Below are 26,627 nucleotides of genomic sequence, written 5' to 3'. Positions count from 1 at the left end.
GGGAAAGCCTCTCCCGAAGCATCCTCTAACCAGACAAGAGGGGGAATCTTTTAAAAAGAAAAGCCACATCAAGTGCACTAATATATTTAAGTCTATATGCTACATGATCTCCCAACCATGGGCATGGTGACATTATATTTGGCAAAGAATCCAACAGGGCAAACTTCACCCCATTCTCCATGGCCATTGAGGAACCTAGACTAGTGCACTTACACTGCATAGAGGAGGTGGCAGGATTTGGGGAACACTTGCAGATGTTCTACATGCCGCTTCGCTATGCGTGGACTCTTGGGTTTCCCTGTGTAGTTGGGTTTGATGGGCAGAATAGGAGCATAACAAGAGAGGTGTTGGGGAAGGGCTGGTAGAGCTGATGCTATGTAGCCCCATCAGCCAATAGTGGCTCTGAAAAAGGGGGCTGCAGAAACAGTGGGGATTGCAGTAATGACAGCAAAGCAGCTCCATTGCCAATCCGCAGCCAGGGAAGGATTCATTCTCCTCCAGCCACAGCAGAAGAACTGTTGCACCTTGCCTGAAATGCAGATGTAACACAGCTGACAGCATTCTGTATTCCTGCATATTGGAGTTTACGTAGGTTGTAAGATCTTTGAGGCAGAGGCTGTTTTTTCATTGTGTGTGTACCCTCAGTGCTCAGTTCCCTGATTAGGGACCCTCGCCCCTACCACAACACAAATTATAATGACAATTCTAATTGTCTCCCAAAAGGGCCTGATTTTCATAGGAACTTAACAGACAAAACTCTAACTGAGATCAATGGGAGCTGTGGATACCCAGCTCCTCTGACAGCTGGGTCTATAGTTTGGTTGAAGTTTTGGAAGAAGGTTGGGATGACTTCCATTTGTACTGGGTTTTTTAAAATACACACTTGCTTACCCATCCCCACCAAAAATCCCATCCAAAATCCCATAGCAATGGCATGCACAGAACTGATAACAGATAAAGAATACAGAAATATTTTCAAAATACTTCCTTGAGCTTTTTAATGTGATAATTGGTAAGTCTGAGCTATTGTACAAGCTATTGTGAGTTGCATGTGCATGACTGACCAGATAATTGGGCCGCAGGATTTTTGAGTACTGTGGGAAGAGATTTTAGGACTTCTATTGCTGCTTTAAGCACACTCGTGACAGAGACATCCCAGATATGGCATGTTATACATTACATATCAAGTGATAATTTCTCCAGTATTAGCTTGCTAAGGAAAGAGTCTAGGGTTTTTTCAGCAGTCAATAGAGACTGCAATACAACTGTCAGTGTTCTAATCTTAATGAGTTTATATGTTGAAAGTGTTTGGGCTCTGACACTGAAATAATGCCTATTAAGCAGCCCTGTTCAATGAGGCATATGACACAAAGGAAATATTACATGAACTGTTTACTAAATTGGAACAAAACCCTATTTGCTGCAAAAATCAGTTCACCTCTATTTTAACTTTAAGGAAATTGCTTTATTTTGAATGGCATTTTAAACAAATACTAAGTGGCTGCACAGCTTTTGATATGCCTCAGTTGATAAAAATTAGAATATAAACTGAAACTCTAAGACCCTTTGTATAAGTCAGAGATTTAAAACCAAACAAGATGTTATGCAATCAATTTGATATTCTGTTCAGTTTCCCTATTATCTAGGCAAGCTGAGACCCAGGAGTTTTTCCCACAACAATATTCTAACCACTGCTTTAGTAGCTAGTCACAAGTTAATTGCATGAAGGATCCCATAACTGTCTGGTTCAAAAGAATACTTCAAATCTTTTTGAACAAAAAGCACGACAAGAGTCACTTTTCTGTATAAATTCCCAAGGTGACTAGAGATATTTTTCCTTTAGTTCATGTGTATCAACATATATAAATATCAAACAAACAATAACATTTGTCCAATTGCTTGTAACTCCAGCCTTTAAAATGCAAAAATAAAGTTTCAGAGATGAATAACAATGAAAAAGCACATGTGATATGTATATCAAATTAATATACTTAGATAACAATCCGCTAAGGGACAAGTATTGATTGGAATGTCAATTGAGTAAATGCTACAGTACTATAGATGTAGCTTGTCAAAATGGAAATGATCTATCTGGACTAAGGCTGAGCATAAGCTAATTCAGTTTGGATTAATTGTGGGAAAAATCTTCCATCTAAATTAGGGCTGTCTATTAATCGCAGTTAACTCATGCGATTAACTAAAACAAAATTAATTGCGATTAATCGTATTGTTAAACAATCAAATACCAATTGAAATGTATTAAATATTTGTGGATGTTTTTCTACATTTTCAAATATATTGATTTCTATTACAATACAATACAGAGTATCGTGAAAGTATAACTTAAAAATATAGATTTTTTTTGTTTCATAACTGTGCTCAAAAACAAAACAATGTAAAACTTTAGAGGCTACAAGTCCACTTTTTAATCACTTGATGGTGAACAGCGGAGGCGAACAGAGGGAGTTTGCCTAGGATCTGTCCGAGAGGAGGTACGCTAAGTGCTGCATTAGGGGGGCTGTGTTGGTGAGTATCTGAGTGTCTGTTGTGGGGACAGTTTGTCAGTTTGACCAGGTGCTTGATCGTTTGTTTGAAAAGTGTGAATTGGGAGTGCTTTGTTCCAGCTGGGCCTTGAGTGGGCCTGACTGTTATAAAAAGGCAGTCAGCAGTCAACCAGCTGAGAGGGAAACAGCAGAGGCTAACAGAGGGAGTTTGCCTGAGAGTTCGCCTGGGGAGAGCCCTCTGAGGCTTTGATCTTGTGGGCTTCTCTGAGTAGTTACTGCAACAGCTGAGGAAGCTCTTAGAAGGAAGGTAATATGGAAGGTGAGCGTTCAGCTGTTGTAACCTGCACAGGTTGTGCCATGTTTTTCTTCCACAGGATAGAAGCGACTTTGTTTGTACAAAGTGCAAGCTGGTCTCCATATTGGAATAGAAGGTTCGAGGTCTGGAGAAACAAGTATCCACCCTGCGTTGCATAAGAGAAAATGAAGATTTCCTGGACAGATGTCAGGATATGCTTCTACGGGCACAACATTCTGAAGAATCAGAGCAGGCTGCGCAGTGGAGACAGAGGGACGGTGAAGAAATTTAGCAGCATGTGACCTCCAGAAGGAGAAAGAGGAGCGTCCATGTACCAGTAATGGAGATACAGGTGAGCAACCGTTTTCATGTTCTCTCCACAGGTATTAATGCGGAGAGTGGACTAGATGATACATCTGAGGTAAGGGAGCAGAAGGAGACTCCACTGATTGGAAGGCATGAGATGCACTGTCCTAGGGATGGGGGTTCCACGACCACTGCTCCCAAGAGAAGGAGGCGGGTAGTGGTGGTTGGGGACTCTCTCCTCAGTGGGACTGAGTCATCTATCTGCCGCCCCGACCGGGAAAACCAAGAGGTCTGCTGCTTGCCAGGAGCTAGGATTCACAATGTGACGGAGAGACTGCCGAGACTCATCAAGCCCTCAGATCTCTACCCCTTCCTGCTTCTCCATGTGGGCACCGATGATACTGCCAAGAATGACCTTGAGCAGATCACTGCAGACTACATGGCTCTGGGAAGAAGGATAAAGGAGTTTGAGGTGCAAGTGGTGTTCTCTTCTATCCTCCCTGTGCAAGGAAAAGGCCTGGGTAGAGACCATCGAATCATGGAAATCAACGAATGGCTATGCACATGGTGTCAGAGAGAAGGCTTTGGATTCTTTGACCATGGGATGGTGTTCCAAGAAGGAGGAGTGCTAGGCAGAGATGGGCTCCACCTAACGAAAAGAGGGAAGAGCATCTTTGCAAGCAGGCTGACTAACCTAGTGAGGAGGGTTTTAAACTAGGATCACCGGGGGGAAGTAGACCAAAGCCCTGAGGTAAGTGGGGAAATGGGATACCAGGAGGAAGCACGAGCTGGAGAGTGCAAGAGGGGAGGACTCCTGTCTCATACTGAGAAAATGGGACGATCAGTGAGTTATCTTGAGTGCCTATACACAAATGCAAGAAGCGTGGAAAACAAGCAGGGAGAACTGGAAGTCCTGGCACGGTCAAAGAACTATGATGTGATTGGAATAACAGAGACTTGGAGGGATAACTCACATGACTGGAGTACTGTCATGGATGGATATAAACTGTTCAGGAAGGACAGGCAGGGCAGAAAAGGTGGGGGAGTTGCATTGTATGTAAGAGAGCAGTATAACTGCTCAGAGCTCCGGTATGAAACTGCAGAAAAACCTGAGAGTCTCTGGATTAAGTTTAGAGGTGTGAGCAACAAGGGTGATGTCATGGTGGGAGTCTGCTATAGACCACCAGACTAGGGGGATGAGGTGGACGGGGCTTTCTTCCGGCAAGTAACAGAAGTTACTAGATCGCAGGCCCTGGTTCTCATGGGAGACTTTAATCACCCTGATATCTGCTGGGAGAGCAATACAGCGGTGCACAGACAATCCAGGAAGTTTTTGGAAAGTGTAGGGGACAATTTCCTGGTGCAAGTGCTGGAGGAACCAACTAGGGGCAGAGCTTTTCTTGACCTGCTGCTCACAAACCGGGAAGAATTAGTAGGGGAAGCAAAAGTGGATGGGAACCTGGGAGGCAGTGACCATGATATGGTCGAGTTCAGGATCCTGACACAAGGAAGAAAGGAGAGCAGCAGAATACAGACCCTGGACTTCAGAAAAGCAGACTTTGACTCCCTCAGGGAACTGATAGGCAGGATCCCCTGGGAGAATAACATGAGGGGCAAAGGAGTCCAGGAGAGCTGGCTGTATTTTAAAGAATCCTTATTGAGGTTGCAGGAACAAACCATCCTGACGTGTAGAAAGAATAGTAAATATGGCAGGCGACCAGCTTGGCTTAACAATGAAGTCCTTGCTGATCTTAAACACAAAAAAGAAGCTTACAAGAAGGGGAAGATTGGACAAATGACCAGGGAGGAGTATAAAAAATATTGCTCAGGCATGCAGGAGTGAAATCAGGAAGGCCAAATCACACTTGGAGTTGCAGCTAGCAAGAGATGTTAAGAGTAACAAGAAGGGTTTCTTCAGGTATGTTAGCAACAAGAAGAAAGTCAAAGAAAGTGTGGGCCCCTTACTGAATGAGGGAGGCAACCTAGTGACAGAGGATGTGGAAAAAGCTAATGTACTCAATGCTTTTTTTGCCTCTGTCTTCACGAACGAGGTCAGCTCCCAGACTGCTGCACTGGGCAGCACAGCATGGGGAGGAGGTGACCAGCCCTCTGTGGAGAAAGAAGTGGTTTGGGACTATTTAGAAAATCCATGGGGCTGGATGCTTTCATCCGAGGGTGCTAAAGGAGTTGGCGGATGTGATTGCAGAGCCATTGGCCATTATCTTTGAAAACTCATGGCGATTGGGGCAGGTCCCGGATGACTAGAAAAAGGCTAATGTAGTGCCCATCTTTTAAAAAGGGAAGAAGGAGGATCCGGGGAACTACAGGCCAGTCAGCCTCGCCTCAGTCCCTGGAAAAATCATGGAGCAGGTCCTCAAGGAATCGATTCTGAAGCACTTACAGGAGAGGAAAGTGATCAGGAACAGTCAGCATGGATTCACCAAGGGCAAGTCAAGCCTGACTAACTTAATTGCCTTCTATGAGGAGATAACTAGGTCTGTGGATGAGAGGAAAGCAGTGGACGTGTTATTCCTTGACTTTAGCAAAGCTTTTGATACGGTCTCCCACAGTATTCTTGCCAGCAAGTTAAAGAAGTATGGATGAATGGACTATAAGGTGGATAGAAAGCTGGCTAGATCACCGTGCTCAACAGGTAGTGATCAATGGCTCCATGTCTAGTTGGCAGCTGGTCTCAAGCAGAGTGCCCCAAGGGTCAGTCCTGGGGCTGGTTTTGTTCAATATCTTCATTAATGATCTGGAGGATGGTGTGGACTGCACTCTCAGCAAGTTTGCAGATGACACTAAACTGAGAGGAGTGGTAGATACACTGGAGGGTAGGGGTAGGGACACAGAGGGACCTAGACAAATTAGAGGATTGGGCCAAAAGAAACCTGATGAGGTTCAACAAGGACAAGTGCAGAGTCCTGCACTTAGGACAGAAGAATCCCACGCACTGCTACAGACTAGGGACCAAATGGCTAGGCAGCAGTTCTGCAGAAAAGGACCTAGGGGTTACAGTGAACGAGAAGCTGGATATGAGTCGACAGTGTGACCTTGTTGCTAAGAAGGCTAACAGCATTTTGGGCTTTATAAGTAGGGGCATTGCCAGCTGATCGTGGGACGTGATCATTCCCCTCTATTCAACATTGGTGAGGCCTCATTTGGAGTACTGTGTCCAGTTTTGGGCCCCACACTCCAAGAAGGGTATGAAAAAATTGGAAAGAGTCCAGCGGAGGGCAACAAAAATGATTAGGGGGCTGGAGCACATGACTTATGAGGAGAGGCTGAGGGAACTGGGATTGTTTAGTCTGCAGAAGAGAAGAATGAGGGGGGATTTAATCGCTGCTTTCAACTACCTGAAAGGGGGTTCCAAAGAGGATGGATCTAGACTGTTCTCAGTGGTACCAGATGACAGAACTGGAATGGGTTACCTAGGGAGGTGTGGAATCTCCTTCCTTAGAGGTTTTTAAGATCAGGCTTGACAAAGCCCTGGCTGGGATGATTTAGTTGGGAATTGGTACTGCTTTGAGCAGGGGGTTGGACTAGATGACCTCTTGAGCTCCCTTCCAACCCTCATATTCTATGACAGCCCTAATTTAAATTCATGCACTATGCTTAACTATATTGACATTGTTCCAGATTTATTTGCACTCAGTTACTTACCCAGTCTCAAAGGTATCAACCATGCATATTTTGTCACTAAAAAATTAAGGGCCTGCTTTTTTCAGAACATTCTGCCTTATGCAGAGTGACCAGACAGTAAGTGTGAAAAATCGGGACGGGGGTGGGGGGTAATAGGATCCTATATAAGAAAAAGACCCCAAAATCGGGACTGTCCCTATAAAATCAGGACATCTGGTCACCCTATGCCTTGGACTGTGATCTTGTCAGATGATATTAGCTAAGCGTGGCTCCACAGGATCAGTGATAGAATGGGAGACCCTAATGAGCTGCTCCAAAGAAAGATGCTGATTTAGCAGTTGGTGCTCCTTCCCCTGAGTCAATCTGGAAGCAATGTCCCAGCATGGTGTTAAGGGGCAAACTGATCTAGAGCTGTTACTTTTTGCATGAGATGTAAAAGCTAAGCTGCTTTGCCATGAAAGATCCTAAGGCATTTTCACTAGAGTAAGGAAGTTAGCTGTAGTGCCTTAGCCAAATTCCAATTTGTGTAATAACATTCTGGCTACAGAATCTGAGCTTTCCCCTGCGGTTTCCATTACATACAATACTTTTTCGGAACTTCTCATCCTAAAGTGGTGTGAAGTATTGACATGTGTTGTTAAATAACTTGGAATATAGAAATGCCATACTGGGTCAGACCAGTGATCCATCTAGTCCGGTATCCTGTCTCCAACAGTGGCTAGAATCAGCTCCTTCATAGAAAGTGCAAGAAACTCTGTGGTAGACAATTAGGGGATAATCTGCCATCGCAGAAAATTTCTAGGGACAATCACCATGTACCAAACCAGACCTGAACGCCTTTCAGGGTCGAATGAAATGAGTCCTGTATACATACAGGCAAATTCTGACCTCGTATAAATGAGTGCAAATACTGAAATAAAAAGTATTGCATCCCTGAAACCGGGCCTGAATTTAGACCACAATATTTGCAAAATCGTTCAAAAGAGTGATGTACTGTAAGATACCATTAAAAGCAAAATTACATTATTATAGGATTATAATACTACTAATAAAAGCAATGTGGAGCAGAATATCTTATTGTTACTCAATTAACTGCAGGTGTTTTTTCTTAAAAGATCACTTTCAATAAGGAGCTGAAAGATCCTCCCACCTCTGGATAGATATGGGATATTTCATATATACTGTAGTCCTAGATGGACTGACAAACTAAAGTACCACAAGCATCCAGGAAAAGTATGTTTTTCTTTCTGTAATTTATAGCCCAAATATTTGAGTCCATAGATTATTACATTCATTGAAGCAATACTATGTAGTCTACAAGAGTTTGCTAATATTATTTATTTGTATTACAGTAGAGCTCCAGCCAGGGTCTGGAACAATAAAGAAATCATAAAAAGGAGCTTTAAAAAGAGGATCTGGACTGCTCAGTGGATTAGTCACAGGTTCAAGTCCTGTTCTGGTCAGTAGCAACTGAACATTGTTAGCAACATCTGAATCTTGTTTAGTGACCTGTGAGAAATCTATTGTCAGTCTCAATTCAGTTCCCAGCCTGTGCACAAGTCTCCCCATCACAAAATCCACAGCCACAATTGGCATTAACTGACATGGCTGTTGACACATTAGCTGGCAAGCAGTATCTGCAGAGAAGTCAAGTACAGAAAAGGTCACACAGACTGAATTATGCTCTCACTCTTGGTCATCCAGGTACATGGAAGGGGGAAGCTTGTAGTGCTGCAGCTTGTTTGTATCACCTGATTCTAGTATTTGGATGAATAGAGGATTGCAGTCTCCAGGGATATCAATCCAGTTCACACAAAACCATGAAACTCTGCATTTGCCCTCTGGAAGGGGAGCTGAAGTGACTGCCCAGGAGTGTCCCTGCACCCCCAGAGCAGGGGTGATCGTGGGCTCAGTGCCAGCCTCAAACAAACAACAGTGGTATCTGATACTATGGAGATACTCAGGTATCAGGGCAATGAACATTGTATAAATTTGTAGAGAGAAAGAGGAAGGGACAACAAGAAGACAAGACAATACAGATCCAAAATTTGGGACTAAGCAGATCCCTGCCCTTAACACCCCAGCCTAATGGCATAGAGTAGAAGCAGAAGGGTTTGGCTGCTGCCCAGTGCCCAGTCCCTAGATTGGAAGGCTGCATTTTGCCTTGACAACCACACACTCATCCCTCACGCGGCCTCCGATAACTCAAGCTTTATGCAGGGGAAAGTTCATCTTTAAAAGAATGCTATTCCTTGACAGAATTTATGGAACCCCAGTAACAGTACTATACATGTTATGGGCCAATCCATAGCCGCCTGAAGTCAATAGAAAGACTCTGATTGATCGTGAAATTAGTTGGATCAGGCCCCAGAGGAAGCAAAACATAGAGTAAAACAATTCACAGTTGATTTAGTAAGAAAAATATTACATTCCACAAGACACTTTATCCCAATGTTTTTACAGTTTTCCTAAAGGCAATAGAAACCAGTGGCTATCATCTAAAATACAGGGCAGGGCACAACTAAGTACAATTTAAACACTCTCCTGATAATGTCAAATATTGCCCTTTCTGAGACAGCCTGTCTCTTCAAGTCAGGATTAAAATTATGAATGTGAAATACATATTTCTGTCATCATTGCCTTTCTCAGGTTCCAGACACTGCAGCTGAACTGCAGGTTTGTAAGTTTCCCAAATACGTCCCAAAAATGTATTCTTCCCATCTTTCACGATAAATTTAAAATTTGTAATAAAAACAGCAACAGGACTTTGCATTTCTAGGCCAGTTTCCTCCAAATGTCTTCGAACTCTTCACAAATGGTAATGAAATAAGCCTCACAACAGCTGTCAGAACCAATTAAGTACTATGATCCCCATTTTTACAGGACAGAGGCTGGTCCATTCTCTAGCATATCTTAGAGCAGTGTTTCCCAAACTTGGGACGCTGCTTGTGCAGGGAAAGCCCCTGGCGGGTCGGGCCAGTTTGTTTACCTGCCCCGTCCGCAGGTCCGGCCGATCGCGGCTCCCACTGGCCGCAGTTCGCTGCTCCAGGCCAATGGGAGTTGCTGAAAGCAGCGCAGGCCGAAGGACATACTGGCCGCCGCTTTCAGCAGCTCCCATTGGCCTGGAGCAGCGAACCACGGCCAGTGGGAGCCGCGATCGGCCGGACCTGTGGATGGGGCAGGTAAACAAACCGGCCCAGCCCGCCAGGGGCTTTCCCTGCACAAGCGGCATCCCAAGTTTGGGAAACACTGTCTTAGAGCAATATACTGTTTTCCAAGGAGAGGATATCTTCTGTTAAATGGGAACTTTAGGGCAGCAGAATACTGATTTTTCATAATATATATTTTTTAATGCTGCAAGACACCATATAAAAGGAATATACAAACATGCTACAAATGATATAATGGCTTTTTTCTACAGCAGCATTTTGCATTTTCCACTGTACTGTTTTTTTCCTGAATTTTCTTGATACTATAGAGAATTAAAAATGAAGCATTTGAAAAAATACCTCTTTTGGTGAAGATGAACTTTGACAATAATGGAGTTGTACTTCTAAAGCCCTGGTATACCCTACTGAAAATGTACCTCACTATCTATCTCATCAGACGGCCTCTTCATCATGCATCAAATGCTAAAACTGCATGTCACTGGAGAGACTGACTAACTGTACATCAGACTGAAACCAACATGCATGTTTGCAAGACAGATGCTAACCCAGTTAAATTAAATTAATGGAGATATCCTATCTCCTAGAACTGGAAGGGACCTTGAAAGGTTATTGAGTCCAGCCCCCTGCCTTCACTAACAGGACCAAGTACTGATTTTGCCCCAGATCCCTAAGTGGCCCCCTCAAGGATTGAACTCACAATGCTGAGTTTAGCAGGCCAATGCTCAAACCACTGAGCTATCCCTCCCCCTGGGGGAGGTCAGCATGACCTCACCCACCTTGCTATTCAAATAAACAGAGAAAAAACCCAATACAGTAAACAGATCAAAAAGTTCAACTTCAGTATCCCTTTTGCTCTTAAACATAGCTTTAGGGTGAAACTGCATGTGCTACAAAAGCTAAGCAAGCCAATAATATTCAAATAACATATTTGAACAAACAGTAAAAGACAAAATTTGCCCTCAGATATGCCTGGTTTTCAGTGACTTCAATGGGAACCAAGTATGTGCTTTCAAGGGCAATATGTATGATGCTCTTTTACTGTTAACAGCATTGTTGAATCTTGTATGATTTGGCCATGGAAAGAATAAGAACATAGCATATGTTATACTGGAGCAGAACACTAATCCATCATATTTGATATCCTGTCTCTGGCAATGCCTGATTCTTTATGGCAAGGCAAAAAGCCAAACCTTAGTGCACATAGCCAGTTGTGCAAATATAGTGTGGAGGAAATTTACTTATTGACATTTGATTATTCCTAACGTAGCATGGGAAGGTGCCTTGAGTGTGTCACTGGTTAAGATTTAACTAGATAGGCAATTAATGCTAAATTATGAGCCACCATGATAATACCCTCTTTCTGATAATTCTCTTCTAAAGGCCCTTTTATATACACTTGTTACTCCAGAAGAAGTGACACTAGGAAAATGAATTTAGATACAGAGAATTCTGATATGTGTTAAATAGAACTTGGTATGCATCCTACCAAATCATATCAGTAAGATCACTTAATACTGAAATCTGGCATCAACTCTAGGCTTACCAGAACTACTCTAAGAATGAGTCATTTAATGAAACTGATCTCTAAAGTCATGAAATGCACTTATTTAGTTTTTATTTTCATGGCAGAGGGATTTTAGGCATTTGAATGGAATTGCTTTGTAAAGTCATCCAACTTGGACTTTAAAACATGTTCAAAATTAATCTTTTAGGTTGAAGACCTGTTTTTACTACCCATGTTTGTTGAATAAAATAGTAGAGCATATACACATATTTTAAAGATGTGAAACAAAGTCAGATGATCAGACATCAATGTAGAGTGTTTATCTCCACTGATATACTGGCAATTCTTTAGAACTGAACTCTCACTGTCTATATATTATGTATGATAAAAGGTCTAAACAAATTAACAGCAACAGAAAAATGAATCCAAAGAGCATGAATAGCTGGCTCAAAGCACTTTTGAAGAGTTTATTGAATAGAAACTTACATATGTACTGAAGTCATTAGTTATATTTTGTATCAGAAGTAATGATCACTATTGATATTTACATGTTATAAAAGGGATATATGGAATAACCTACAAAAGGTAGCAAAGAACATAGATGTTGAAATGCAGATGAACCAAAAAGAATGAGAGAATTAAAGTGTAATTTCATGCCAGACTATTTTAATGGGTTATTTTAAAATATGCCTTTTCTAACTAATTGTCAACAATTGTTAACATATGTGTAACCTAATTTATTTGTCCTTTAGTATCTTAAAATTTGTTTAAACGAAGTGATAGCACTTGATAAGAAACTAACATGCTGTTAATACCTTTGAGTAAGTTATTGTTAACAAGTGTGCTGGTATGTTGCCCTAAGTGTATATGATCACTAATGAGACAGAAAGAAGGTTCCATGCATTGACCTTCCCAAAGCAGGCCTCCTGGAGACCAAAGCCTGACAGAAGTCTTGAGGGAGACCACTGCATGTTCCCAGAAACAGCAAAGAGGTCTCTTTTGCCTTTGATCTAATGATCTATGTCAGCGATACTCAGACTGAAGCATGGAAGCCACAAGTGGCTCTTTAATATGTCTCCTGCAGCTCTTTGCAGCACAATATTACAACACTGTGTGATTCAATTATTAACCAAACTAAGTTATTAACTAGTCAGAATGCTTTTACTAGGTTATTAACAAACTGTAGAATACTTAGTAATTTTGCTGTGAAAATAATATACATATATATAAAATAGTAAATGAAACAATGAATTAACACTACTGTAGCTCTTTTGGGTAATGTTGATTGCTAATTTGGATCCTGAACCACTGACGTCTGAATATCACTGATCTATGTGGTGACAGAATCTGGAATTACAGCTCCTATCACCACAGGTTGTCAATCTGGACCTATTCTCACAGTGTTGCTGCCAATAGCACTTCTCTATTAGAGCCCAACATAGACCTATGAGTCACTTAATCAGGAGTAGCACAGAAGCCTGGGAACAAAGGATCAACAATCATAGAATATGAGGGTTGGAAGGGAGCTCAGGAGGTCATCTAGTCCAACCCCCTGCTCAAAGCAGGACCAATTACCAACTAAATCATCCCAGCCAGGGCTTTGTCAAGCCTGACCTTAAAAACCTCTAAGGAAGGAGATTCCACCACCTCCCTAGGTAACCCATTCCAGTGCTTCACCACCCTCCTAGTGAAAAAGTTTTTCCTAATATCCAACCTAAACCTCCCCCACTGCAACTTGAGACCATTACTCCTTGTTCTGTCATCAGGTACCACTGAGAACAGTCTAGATCCATCTTCTTTGGAACCCCCCTTTCAGGTAGTTGAAAGCAGCTATCAAATCCCCCCTCATTCTTCTCTTCTGCAGACTAAACAATCCCAGTTCCCTCAGCCTCTCCTCATAAGTCATGTGCTCCACCCCCTACTCATTTTTGTTGCGCTCCGCTGGACTCTTTCCCATTTTTCCACATCCTTCTTGTAGTGTGGGGCCCAAAACTGGACACAGTACTCCAGATGAGCCTCACCAATGTCGAATAGAGGGGAATGATCATGTCCCATGATCTGCTGGCAATGCCCCTACTTATACAGCCCAAAATGCCGTTAGCCTTCTTGGCAACAAGGGCACACTGTCAACTCATATTCAACTTCTCGTCCACTGTAACCCCTAGGTCCTTTTCTGCAGAACTGCTTCCTAGCCATTCGGTCCCTAGTCTGTAACAGTGAATGGGATTCTTCCATCCTAAGTGCAGGACTCTGCACTTGTCCTTGTTGAACCTCATCAGGTTTCTTTTGGCCCAATCGTCTAATTTGTTTAGCTCTCTCTGTATCCTATCCCTACCCTCCAGCATATCTACCACTCCTCCCAGTTTAGTGTCATCTGCAAACTTGCTGAGAGTGCAGTCCATTCCATCCTCCAGATCATTAATGAAGATATTGAACAAAACTGGCCCCAGGACTGACCCTTGGGGCACTCCGCTTGAAACCGGCTGCCAACTAGACATGGAGCCGTTGATCACTACCTGTTGAGCCCGACTATCTACCCAGCTTTCTATCCACCACAATGTTTGGGCGGACCCAAAAGAGGATGTTATCATTGTACTTCTTCTACTGTACCCTGGCAAAGTACTATCTATGTCATGCTAGACATATCATCATCTGCTAGCTGAACTCCAACATATCCAAAATGCTGCTGCTAGAACATCATCCATTCCTGCCATTCCATACACATCATTCCTATCACCAAATCCCTTCATAAGTTTGCCTTGTCCTTCCTTTATTTCAAATTCCTCACCTTCAAGCCTCTGCACAACACCCCACTGCCTCCACAGACCCAATTACAACTCTTCTTATCCCACCCTATACTGTTCTGTATTCACATCTCCTCTCCTGATTCCCTTCTCTTTCTCCTACCCTCAGTTGTGTGTCTTCTCGCATGGCGAGCGTTCCTCTCTCATTGCTCAAACCCACTTCTTTTGTGAAGCCTTAGTCATGGGTCTTCTTGCAAGTAGGACTCCACACCTTCTTTTGTCTGTCCTCTTCTGTGTTATCTTGATGTAAGCTTTTTGAGGTTCCATGTGTTCTGTAAAGCACACAGAGCTATTATATAAAAATCCACATAGGACCTGATCTACAGCGATGCTGGGTGCCTCCCCTTTCATTTGATTTCAATGGAGGTGATGGGTGATCAGCACCTGTATAAATCAGGTCCATAAGCATTGATAGCTGTTATTGTTATGCTGGATGAAACCTATTGAAGTTGGTGGGATACAAGTAAAAGGAGCTATCTATGGAGACAAGTTCCTGTGGGGAAAATTGTGTGCAACCATGTAATTAAAGCTGTATCATAATGCAGGAGCACGAGATAGCTGAATTAAGGTTGCGTGGGAGCTTTACTCCAATGAAATCTGTAAAATTAGTGCATCATGTTACTGGCATAGTACAGTAATCAAAGATAAAAGGAAAAGCCACAATTCCCTACCAAGTTGAGGTGTCTCATAAAATATGCAGGAGGTCTTGACTGCCCTGTGTTGGAGCATTTGGTCATTAGGAAACATTTCATAATCTCTTAGAGCAATGTGTTGTAGTTACTGCTGAATCTCACATTTTTTACTAGACTGATGCACATTTTGCACTAACTAATATAAATGTGTTGCTAGAAGAAAGGATTTCCTTAAAACTATAAATATTAACTCTTCCCAGAGATAGCACAAGTCTTCCACTGCAGTGCTAGCATGAAAACTTCAGGATTTGGTAACATTTTTGAGAGTCACCCCCAATTGTCCCTCAGCCCCAAGACTCCCTGCAGCTGGGAGCTCCTCTTCTGGGGGTCTGAGAGAAAGCAGAAGTCCCAGAAGCCCTCTCCTGCCTTCCCAGAATCATTTCCTAGGACCAACATTTCTGGGGTCTCTGTACCATCAGAATGGACCCAAGACAAGCTGGGCAGACAGAAAATAATAGTCCAAACCTATTCCCAGGCTGAAAATAACAAAGAAATCCAGGCCCCTTTTCTTTCAAAGGTGTTTTGAAAGCCCCTTTCATGCTGAAACAACAAACTATAGGGTTCCCCCTGAGCATGAAGAAACACAAACCACAAGTCTTCTGACAGCTCAGGTACCCATGCTTGTCTCTCCACTCCCAGCAGCCTATTGGCTGCCTTTGTCTTCCAGTAGACTGCCAATAGACTAACCAGCTTCAGATGTTTTCCAACCCTGCCCAGCCCACTCTCCAGTCCCCTTGGAAAGAGATGGCTATGTACATCCTGTCACAGGATACATTTACCACATAGCAAGTTCAAGTCAGAGAAATCTCTTCTGATGCAAAATGCCCTTTTTCCTGTGCAGTGTTCAACACACTGAAAAGGACACAATGTGGAATGCAAAAAATGTTCTTACTGTTTTGTTGTTTAAATGAGGTTAAGTCTGAGGATATCTGAATATACAATAGAATGTTTTCTCACCAAGAGAATGGAAATTTTGAGATAATAAAACCATGACAGGAAGGTTTAATCAACTATATTTCTAAAAAATTAGTATTTCTGCACTCCCTGCCTTAGCAAAGTGATCATTAGGAAGAAACACTCATGTTAATTCATGCTGACTGCTACATTAAAATGTAATGTAGCTATGAATCTTTAAGATCAGCTTTTTCAAGAATATTCTAATTTGTTCAATCTCATTTCAGTTCACTGACTGCAGCTGAGAAGGATTCTAGTTTTGCTTTAAATTTACTTCAAGTCATAGAATATTCTCTTCTTTTGTTCTTGCCAGAAAAAATGATGACCAATTACGTTATTTAGAAAAACAGGAAACAAAAGGCTTGTCAAACCAATATAAATGGTTTCAGAAGTTAAATAATACAGACACAAAGTTCTTGTAATTGTATTATCTATTATTTACACTTACATATAACATATAAATATGTATATTGGTGTCAGTGTGTGTATCATGTATACCTTTTTTTTCTGATAGAACTTAAGTCTGATGCCATTCAGGGCACAGTGTAACACTCATGTCTTTTCTTGGTCTATTCTTAATGTCATGGGTGTGAAGTTCATAGGGTGACCAGATGTCCCGATTTTATAGGAACAGTCCCGATTTTTGGGTCTTTTTCTTATATAGGCTCCTATAACCCCTCACCCCCTGTCCTGATTTTTCACATTTGCTGTCTGGTCACCCTAGAAGTTCAAGATGATTTTATGTTAGAGTCATTTATTTGTTTATTTGTCAATATAATTTCTTTAATATTTTTGTAAAAAATATATGTGCACTTCGTATGGGAGGATTTGATAAACAGAGAACACATGACGGAGAGATTCGATATAAAAGATTTATCACACTGAGTTTGGAATGAGTTGATTCCAAATGAGTATTCATCTCCACTCCTTTCCAATGCTGCCGGGGCTATTTGCTCTTGAGTGTTGTTTTGTGGTGTTCAGTTTAATAATGTTTAGACCAGGGGTGGCCAAACTACGGCCCGCGGGACCGTCCTGCCTGGCCCCTGAGCTCCTGGCCCGGGAGGCTCGCCCCAGGCCCCTCCCCTGCTGTCCCCCTCCCCCCGCAGCCTCAGCTCGCTCGCTCCGCTGCCAGCGCAATGCGCTGGGCGGCAGGGCTAGGAGGTCCTGGGGCAACTCAGCTGCAGAGCCCGGCCTGACCTGGTGCTCTGTGCTGCGTGGTGGCGGGGCACGGCTGTAGTGCTGTCAGCCACCGGTGCTCCAGGCAGCGTGGTAAGGGGGCAGGGAGTGGGGGGGGGGATTGGATAGAGGGCAGGGGAGTTCGGGGTGGTGGTCAGGGGGTGGGGGTGTGGATAATGGTGGGGGGAAACAGGGGATTGAATGGGGGCAGGAGGCCCCGGGGGGGCAATCAGAAAGGGGGGGGTTAGCTGGGGCAGCAGGGGGCAATCAGCGGAAAGGGAGAAAGGGGGGTTGGATGGGGCAGGGGTCCCGGGGGGGGGCATCAGGAATGAGAGGAGGGATTGGATGGTGCAGCGGGGGTCCGGGGGCAGTCAGGGACCAGGGAGCGGGGGTGTATGGATGGGGCAGGGGTCCCAGAGGGGCCATCGGGGGGGGGGGTTGGATAGGGCAGGAGTCCGGGGGAGGGCAGATAGAGGGTGGGGGCTGGGCCACAACCCCCTCCTCTAATCGGCCCTCCATACAATTTATGAAACCCAATCCAGCCCTCAGGCCAAAAAGTTTGCCCGCCCCTGGTTTAGACCTTATGGGCATATTCTACAGAAATCTGTCTCCTCATTGGTTCCGGCTTCCAACCACAATGTTTTAAAGGTATCTGATGCAAATTCCACAGGGCTAGATTGAGTCTTTGCCATGCAGCTGCGACGTCCCAGGCAGGATCGCCACCAGCTTTTTTGCTGCCCTAGGCAGCGGGGGAAGGTCCTGCTCCCAAAATACCGCTCCCGACAGAGGCGGCAGAAGGTCCCGCCTCCGAAATACCGACGACGACCGGGGCGGCTGAAGATCCGGCCGCCGCGGTCGCCACCCCCCAAATGTTAGTGCCCTAGGCGACCGCCTAGGTCGCCTAATGGGTTGCGCCGGCCCTGATCCCAGGATTGATCTCGGAGAAGAATTGCAACTCAGAGATATGAAATAGTGTGTAGCTTTGACATACCCGGGATGCTCCTTCATTGCTCTTATGGGAGGTATAATTTGCTACAGCCCTTTTCCTTGTGTAGCATACTCCCCTCCCTCCTTGCACCAAGTCATCTCTGCTGGTGCACTGGGATGATGGATCCAAGGGTATCCCCTCCCTCTCTACCCACTTGTTGTTGAAGGGGTTAATGGCCGCATGGAGCCTGATCTCCCACACCTTGCCCAAAGTGGTGATCTGGGCAAGGCATATAGAGAGGAAATGGTTTACTGCTTTATTTCCTGTGTAACAGCATGAGGGCAAGTAACAGTCTTGTCCATAATGAGGCAATTTGCATTGAAAGTACATACACAAATGATTTTCCATCAATGCCTTTCTGTGTAAAAGCTAACAATAAAGTTTCATAACAAAATTAATATGCAGTGGTTAAAAATGAGATTAAATCAGGCTAACGCTTTAAATAGGCAATGTTGGGGCAATACAACACTACAATGAATGACAACTTAATCCTTTAATAATGAAATCAGGTGTCGACTGATGTATTTTGTTGTTTCAGGACCATCTGGCAGCACCCATATACACCAGTAATCAAAAATAAAGCAGCATTAACTTCTTTGGGGTGCTGCACTTTAGTGATTTTATGGTACTTATAGTAGTAGATAATGATATGGTACAGCATGCAAAATTAAATAAAATGTTTTTAAAAGTGATAAATGATATTTGGTATCTGACTCTTGTCCCTCCTCTCTGAGCCATACAAAACACAACTGATACAATCGTCTTCTTTGCTTGTCATGACGACTGTAACATATCCCCTCTCTAAATCCCCTCTTTCACCATACCAAATTCCAGTTTAATGACCCAGTTTTCAAGACAGAAATCTATACCTCCTTCTTATCTATTCTTGTCTCTTATTACATCCCTTTCTGATACTCTCATGACTCCAGCCTTGACCTCTACTAAAGGTGTTCGTCAGAGATGGTCAGAAAATTCGGACCAACCATTTTTCGTTAGTATTTGATGATTTGTTGAAATCAAAATGTTTCATGGAGATGCTTTGATTTCAGCAAAGGTCCGACACAACCCAGACAGGCTTTGAAACCTGCCTGGTTTCCTGCCAGCAGGTATGCCGGGCTCCTCAGCAGCTTGCTGTTGGACTGCCACAGACTCTGAACCCCAGGGCTTCCAGATTGCTGATGTGGGGCAGCCCTCCATGTAGACTGCCTTGGAATTGGGGCTGCATTCCCTTCTACAGAGAATTTCTAATTAAAAAAAAAATTTTTTTTTGGCTTTTGTTCCAAATCAGAATGAAACCAAATTTTGAAATCCTCTACAAAACCTTTCTGTGCACAGCTCTCGTCTTTGTGCTTGCTAGCCCTCTTGCTTGGAATGGCCTCCTTGAACTGCCCGGTCCTTCAAATCCCTTCTTTAAATCCAATTGTGCCATGCAGTTGACAAAAATTATTCGGAGAATAATAATGAGAAAGATGACTCTTCCTTATATGCTAGATTAAGACCGAACAAGGCAAACAGCAAATCTACATAAGTATTCACAAATTGTGGATATCTGATTCTCTTCCTCTACCCAACTTTTCATACAGCTTATCATTTTGGATTGTAAGCTCTTCTGGGCAGATACTGTGTTTACTTCTATATTTATAAGGCACTTAGCACAATACTGCCCCAATACTGATTGGGGCTTCTGGGTGTTATAAGAAATATTAAATAATAACTATAATAGTAATTTGCAATTTCTCTAACAGACTAAATTATTTTGGACACCAGAACTGAGCTATTTTATTTAAAAGTAAAGGTAAAAGACTGTTTGGAAAATGTGTTTGAGGAGCAGAGCTGGATTCACAGGAGAAGTATGTATTGAAGATGTTTGCTAACTCTCTCACCATGTTTCCACCCCTCTAATCTTCAGGTATTGCTCTTCATCGAGTCAGGAAGCAGAAACCATACCATGTATGTTAGGTAACAAATCGCACAGAGTAAGGGTGAAATTCTGGCCCCATTGAGATCAATGCCAAAACTCCCATTGACACCAGGGGCACAGGATTTCTCTATAAATACACAATATTTTGAAAGGAACAATTGCCAAAATTCCATAAACTCAAATATATTTGTAAAAACTATATGTCAAACAATGATAAATAATCAACACAGTGCTGAAAAACACAATTGGGTCCACAGAAAAAGTGTGAAGGGGGGAAAAAAAGGCCAAATCCAATTAATTAAATGTTTAGAAAGAGAAGTTCAACCAGTTCTATAAATGAAAAAAATTCAAGGCTCCCTACACCACAAAGAGAATTAGAACTGGCGTGGAATTAATTTGTTAATGCTTGCATAGCACTTTTCATGCCATACAGGAGCTAAATATTGTTATTAATTTAGAAGGAAGAAAAATAGGGTACACTGATTATTTAAATGCTAGATTTTCAAGCAGTCCTGTTTGTGAGGCATGCTGACCTAGTACACTGTGTGTGTGTTTTACTGGAAAGTTGTTATTTTTCCAGTATGTCATGCCACCCCCTCCTACTTCTACCCACCCAATTCCTTTTTAAAATTATTATTTTGATGGCAGTGTGTATCTGGACACATATAAAAAGGAAATGACTAGAAAAGAGAAATGTGTCAGGCCAACTTGATTTTTATCAATGCCAGAGATTCACTTGCAAATTATGTGGGTTTATCATTATCTCCATCTTAGATGCCAAAAAAACAAACAAAAAAACCCAACAAAAAACAAAAAAACCACAACTAAAACCCCAACTTTAGGGCAGAAAGATACGGTTGTGTTGTTGCTTAAGGAGATTAATAGTAAATTGGATCACACAAAGGTTGCAATAGCTGCTCTGGGCTCTAAATATGAACAGATGGTAGCCTACATTCATTTGGAAAGCAGTACTGGCACACCAGAGTGCAATGCATTTTAATGATGGACTCCATTGAAAATGGAGGGTTCAAATGTGACCATACTTAAGGACCTACTCATAATCCCATTGGACTCAGGGCAAAAATCCTATTGGTTTCAATAAGAGCAGAATCAAATCCTCAGCTTGTAACATCCAGGGAGAAAAACCCATGAGATTAAGAGCTGGAAAATATCAAGGATAGGCCTACATCCTTCAGGGTTTACCTATTAAGAAAGAGTGAACATTATTCCCTTCATAAATGGTTTAAATGTCCTGGTCTCTGACATGGGATCTTCAATGAGCATAAGTACCCAGAACCCTGACTATCACTCTCCTCTGAAAGACAGTACCTCCAGCAACAAAGGGCACCATAAAACCTCTGGGGGGTATTGGATCAGGATTGACTTGTGCCACCTAAGGAATCACCAATACCATTTCTTGCAGCACCAGAGCATTTCTTGAGGGTCTCTCTTCCAAGTCCCAATCCAGCCCAACCCTGCTTAAATTGTGAATCTGATAAGATCACAGCACAAAATGGCATCACAATAGACAACTATTTTATATATATATATCTATATCTATATATCACAATGGACAGTGATTTTCTTTTAGATAGAAAGCTAACATATACAGTATTTTAAACATTCCAAAATGTTTGCTTTAAATTTGTATGTAAAAGGATTTCTTAAGATGCATGTAACTGGAATAAAACAGATTTCATTCTATTTTCTTCCTGAATCTGCTATGTTTTGCTCCAGTTACCAGTCTTCAATGGCAAATACTAATCCTTTAATACCTCATTGGATTGCTGAGCACAAACAACAAATATCACAGTACTGAAATATAACATGCTGGCTACGATAAACCAGTGCTCTTTTGAACATGTTCTACATGGCCACAGATGACACTTTCTCTTTAGTATTCTCAGTAAAGTGCAACAATGTTTTCTTTGATCTGAGCTTAAAACATTAGTTCTCTTTCAGCGCCTTATGAATTCCTTCAACAATTCAGAAGATCTTGTAATAAACTGTTGCTTGAATTTCATGTTTCTGTGCTTTACAACCAGGATACAAACAGCTGGTCTGGCCTAACTTGAAGCTGTCCTCAGAGTGATTTATAAGATCTAATTAGAAAATAGAGTATGCTGTTGCAAGTTGTTGAATAGCTTTTGTAGTTCATAGGGCCAAACCACTACTATTTAGTCAATTTATTTGTAACAGTGTGCTTAGGGGTGAATATACAGAGAGTGCTATCATTATTATCTACGTTAAAGGTTACTAGAGGAAATGGCTTTTGAAAATACACGTTAATCCATGTGCTAAAGCTGGGACTCACTTTTGTCTAATATTTGTACCGTGTTAATAATATTCCATTATTGTCTTTCCACTCCAGGAATCCTATCTCTGCTTCTGTACTCTCCACTACACAGAAACTGTTCTCACAGAGGAACCTCAAAGAACCTCGTCTGACAAATCTCATCTTCTACTTTGTTCTCATGCTCCTTAATTGCTCTGATGTCTTTGATATCACTCATCACTCCCTCCTTCTTCAGTATGATTCCCAGCCCTCCATTGGCCTTCACATCCCTGGCCTCTAGATTTTCTCTGATCACTCTTACAACAGCTTATCACATTGGGTCTGAACTTATTGTTCTCTCCTTCAGTATTCCTGCACAACTTCTCCCTGTCTACATCTTAGGTTTCATTTCATATGTCCTCCCTCACCTCCTTCACTCCATTACTAGTGACACCTTCACAACTGCTTTCATTGCCTTCTCTCAGACTCCTGTCTTTTAACCTTCTTTCACTCAGCCTCCTATGCAGAACAAGACTGTCTGTTCCTGGGGCAACAGGCTGCATTTCTTCCCCACATTCAAATCTTTTCTGACTGATAATGCCCACAAACACATGCCCATAACAGACAAATGTTTTCTCTATCCAACATGATATAAGAAGGAACACAAAACAATAAAATAACTCTTCCCTCAAAAACCCAGTTAATAGCTTTTGCTGGATCTCTCAGACTTTTCTGACTTCCTTGTTTGTCTCTCTTTTTAATCACATTAGTACCATGAATATCTGGAGTGTATCATCAAAGGAGCTCCATACTACAAATTATTAAACTGGATGCTCTGGAGTTCATGCAGTTCAATCCTCAAATATTGTTTTTTTTTTTACCCAATAGGCCTACGTTTCTAAATAACTGCCTTATACTTATTTTCACTACCTGCTGGAACAACTCTGTAGCTACTACTGGGCCTGATTGAATCAAATGAGAGTTTTGCCTGCAAAAAAGACTGCAGGATCTGGTTTATTATGGTTAGCTATGTTTACTGCTGAACAAATCCACACAACCTGTTTTACTTGCAAAACCCCATTATCCTAAATAACAACTTAAAAGGGGCAACTGGATGTGCATCAGCAGAGTTACACTGAACATGGGATTTCTTCTCACTGCACTCAGCAGGTTGACCCAGGAGTGTAACGGGGTAGACAGTACTGATTGATTCATAGATTCATAGATTCTAGGACTGGAAGGGACCTCAAGAGGTCATCAAGTCCAGTCCCCTGCCCTCATGGGAGGACCAAATACTGTCTAGACCATCCCTGTTAGACATGTATCTAACCTACTCTTAAATATCTCCAGAGATGGAGATTCCACAACCTCCCTAGGCAATTTATTCCAGTGTTTAACCACCCTGACAGTTAGGAACTTTTTCCTAATGTCCAACCTAAACCTCCCTTGCTGCAGTTTAAGCCCTTTGCTTCTTGTTCTATCCTTAGAGGCTAAGGTGAACAAGTTTTCTCCCTCCTCCTTAAGACACCCTTTTAGATACCTGAAAACTGCTATCATGTCCCCTCTCAGTCTTCTCTTTTCCAAACTAAACAAACCCAATTCTTTCAGCCTTCCTTCATAGGTCATGTTCTCAAGACCTTTAATCATTCTTGTTGCTCTTCTCTGGACCCTCTCCAATTTCTCCACATCTTTCTTGAAATGTGGTGCCCAGAACTGGACGCAATACTCCAGTTGAGGCCTAACCAGTGCAGAGTAGAGCGGAAGAATGACTTCTCATGTCTTGCTCACAACACACCTGTTAATACATCCCAGAGTCACGTTTCCTTTTTTTGCAACAGCATCAGACTGTTGACTCATATTTAGCTTGTGGTCCACTATAACTCCTAGATCCCTTTCTGCTGTACTCCTTAGTAGACAGTCTCTTCCCATTCTGTATGTGTGAAACTGATTTTTCCTTCCTAAGTGGAGCACTTTGCATTTGTCTTTGTTAAACTTCATCCTGTTTACCTCAGACCATTTCTCCAATTTGTCCAGATCATTTTGAATTTATGACCCTGTCCTCCAAAGCAGTTGCAATCCCTCCCAGTTTGGTATCATCTGCAAACTTAATAAGCGTACTTTCTATGCCAATATCTAAGTCGTTAATGAAGATATTGAACAGAGCCGGTCCCAAAACAGACCCCTGTGAAACTCCACTTGATATGCCTTTCCAGCAGGATTGGGAACCATTAATAACAACTCTCTGAGTATGGTTATCCAGCCAGTAATGCACCCACCTTATAGTAGCCTCATCTAAATTGTATTTGCCTAGTTTATCGATAAGAATATCATGCGAGACCGTATCAAATGCCTTACTAAAGTCTAGGTATACCACATCCACAGCTTCTCCCTTAGCCACAAGCCTCGTTATCCTATCAAAGATTTATAATTGCTTCCTGTGACAGGCCATCATTTCTTTTCTTTTTCCTTTTGGGGAGAAAGTTCATAGAATCATAGGACTGGAAGGGACCTCAATAGGTCATCTAGTCCTGTCCTCTGCACGGAGGCAGGACTAAGTAGTGTCTAGACCAGCAGTTCTCAAACGGGCATCCGCGAGGGTACTCCAGGGGATCCGTGAGTCATGTCCGGGGCTGCCAGCCCCGCTGATCAACTCCTGCACAGCTGTTCCGTGGCATGCAGGAGGCATTGGGAGGGAGGGGATGGGGTGTGCTCGGGGGAGGTGGAAGAAAGAGGCAGGGTGGGGGTGGAGCCTTGGGAGAAGGGGTGGAGGGGGGATGGGGCCTGGGGCTGAGCGGGGGTTGAGCACCTCCAGGGAAAATTAGAAGCAGGCTTGGGGGTCTGTGAAAAATTGTAAATCAAAATGGAGGTCCCCAGGTTGCTAAAGTTTGAGAACCACTGGTCTACACCATCCCTGACAGGTGTTTGTCTAACCTCTTCTTACAAACCTCCAATGAAGGAGATTCCACAACTTCCCTAGGTAATTTGTTCCAGTGCTTAACTACCAGTTCATCAAGGCTGCACAAGTAATGGAGTCAAACAGTTTGTTTCTCCAGGTATTATTGTACAGTATAAAAAAAACAAGTTTTTCCAAACAAATGTAGTTTTGACAGTCAGGCTTTTAGTACCATACCGTTAGTATGTATTTACCTACAAAGATACTTTGGAACTGAACTCTTTGTGTCTTATGTAGAGACAAATTCTTCTTTCCTTTCTCCCGTAGGTTGAATGGAGCTACTATTCCAATCTCTAACATGCTTAAATGAAGGCTGAAAGTTGTAGAGTTCAGCTTGTGAGATAACAACAAGTCTCTGACAGTATGAAACAAATATACTAGAAACTCTGAAAACTACCTCTTACTCCTAGGTCTCTCGTGGTGTCCTAATAAGGCTACAGGGACTTTTGAGCATAGTTTAGGAATATTGATTGATTTTCTTCTCCTGAGCAGACTGTATGTATTTTTGAATTCTCAGCCTTTTCTTTTTTACTTAGTTCTTGTTATAAATATTGTTTTATATGGATTTCAATGTATCTTTGGAGCGAGTCTGTTATAGAAAAAAATATTTATGTTGTATTTACTTTTGCCTTGCCTAAACTGAATGCTTTCCTAAAGAATGTAGGGAAAACTATATTTGATTCTGTTGTTGAGTTTGTTTGGTTTTACTTAGAAGATGAATATAATGAAATCTTTAAATAATAGAAAATAAGTATTGGTTATTTTAACTCATTTTCTCCATAACTTTATGCTTTAAAAATCTTTTGGGTTACATTTTATGGGTATGTTAACATTTTAAAGTAATATTTATAACAAGTCTTTGAATGTTTACAATTCCTTTCACCAAGTATGTTAGACATTAGTGATTTAAGACTTAAAATTTGGGTAAGTAGTAGTATTTCCATTTTACAATGGTGAAGTGACTTGCCCAAGGTCTTTTTCTACCACTCCATCTTTCATGCCGTATACCCTTTCACCCTTAATATTTATTTTGTCTCATTCTTCCATTCACAATTCCATGCTCATTTTCTGGCTGCCTTCTACACCTGGGGCTACCACCCTCCTCTTTTACCACCATATGTCTGAGTTCTCCATTTCACTAAACCAGGAAAAATATTATGAAAGTGAAAACTGTTAACACCTCCAGACATTTGATGCCAGGTGTGATTTGTGCTGGAAACCAATCTGGGGGAGCTCTCTAGTCTAATGAATAGTTTGCACTAATTACCTTCCAGAGCATACTTCATATCCTGGGCAAACAGAGTCCACATGATTTCAGCACTGACTTTTCCCATGTTCAGTTCTTGAGGGAACCTGAAATCAATCACATTACATCAGTTCACCTGCTGCTAGAAATTATATTAACAGCTGTACAGCAGAAATGCAAATATTTTTGTATAAAAT

General features: G+C 42.2%; 1 protein-coding gene across 1 annotated transcript in view; it reads right to left on the bottom strand.

The window, feature by feature from the left end:
- UNC13C (unc-13 homolog C) overlaps nucleotides 1-26,627 on the bottom strand; it is a 402,369-nt gene that overhangs the window by 111,136 nt on the left and 264,606 nt on the right. Inside the window, exon 18 of the mRNA XM_065558178.1 lies at nucleotides 26,452-26,537. Coding sequence (XP_065414250.1) covers nucleotides 26,452-26,537 — 86 coding nt within the window. The remainder of the gene's footprint in view (nucleotides 1-26,451; nucleotides 26,538-26,627) is intronic.

The sequence above is a fragment of the Chrysemys picta genome, chromosome 10 (assembly GCF_011386835.1).
Source record: "Chrysemys picta bellii isolate R12L10 chromosome 10, ASM1138683v2, whole genome shotgun sequence".
In the NCBI taxonomy this organism is placed as follows: domain Eukaryota; kingdom Metazoa; phylum Chordata; order Testudines; family Emydidae; genus Chrysemys; species Chrysemys picta.
Note: the sequence above shows the minus strand (reverse complement) of the source record. Positions and strands in the feature narration are given on the sequence as shown.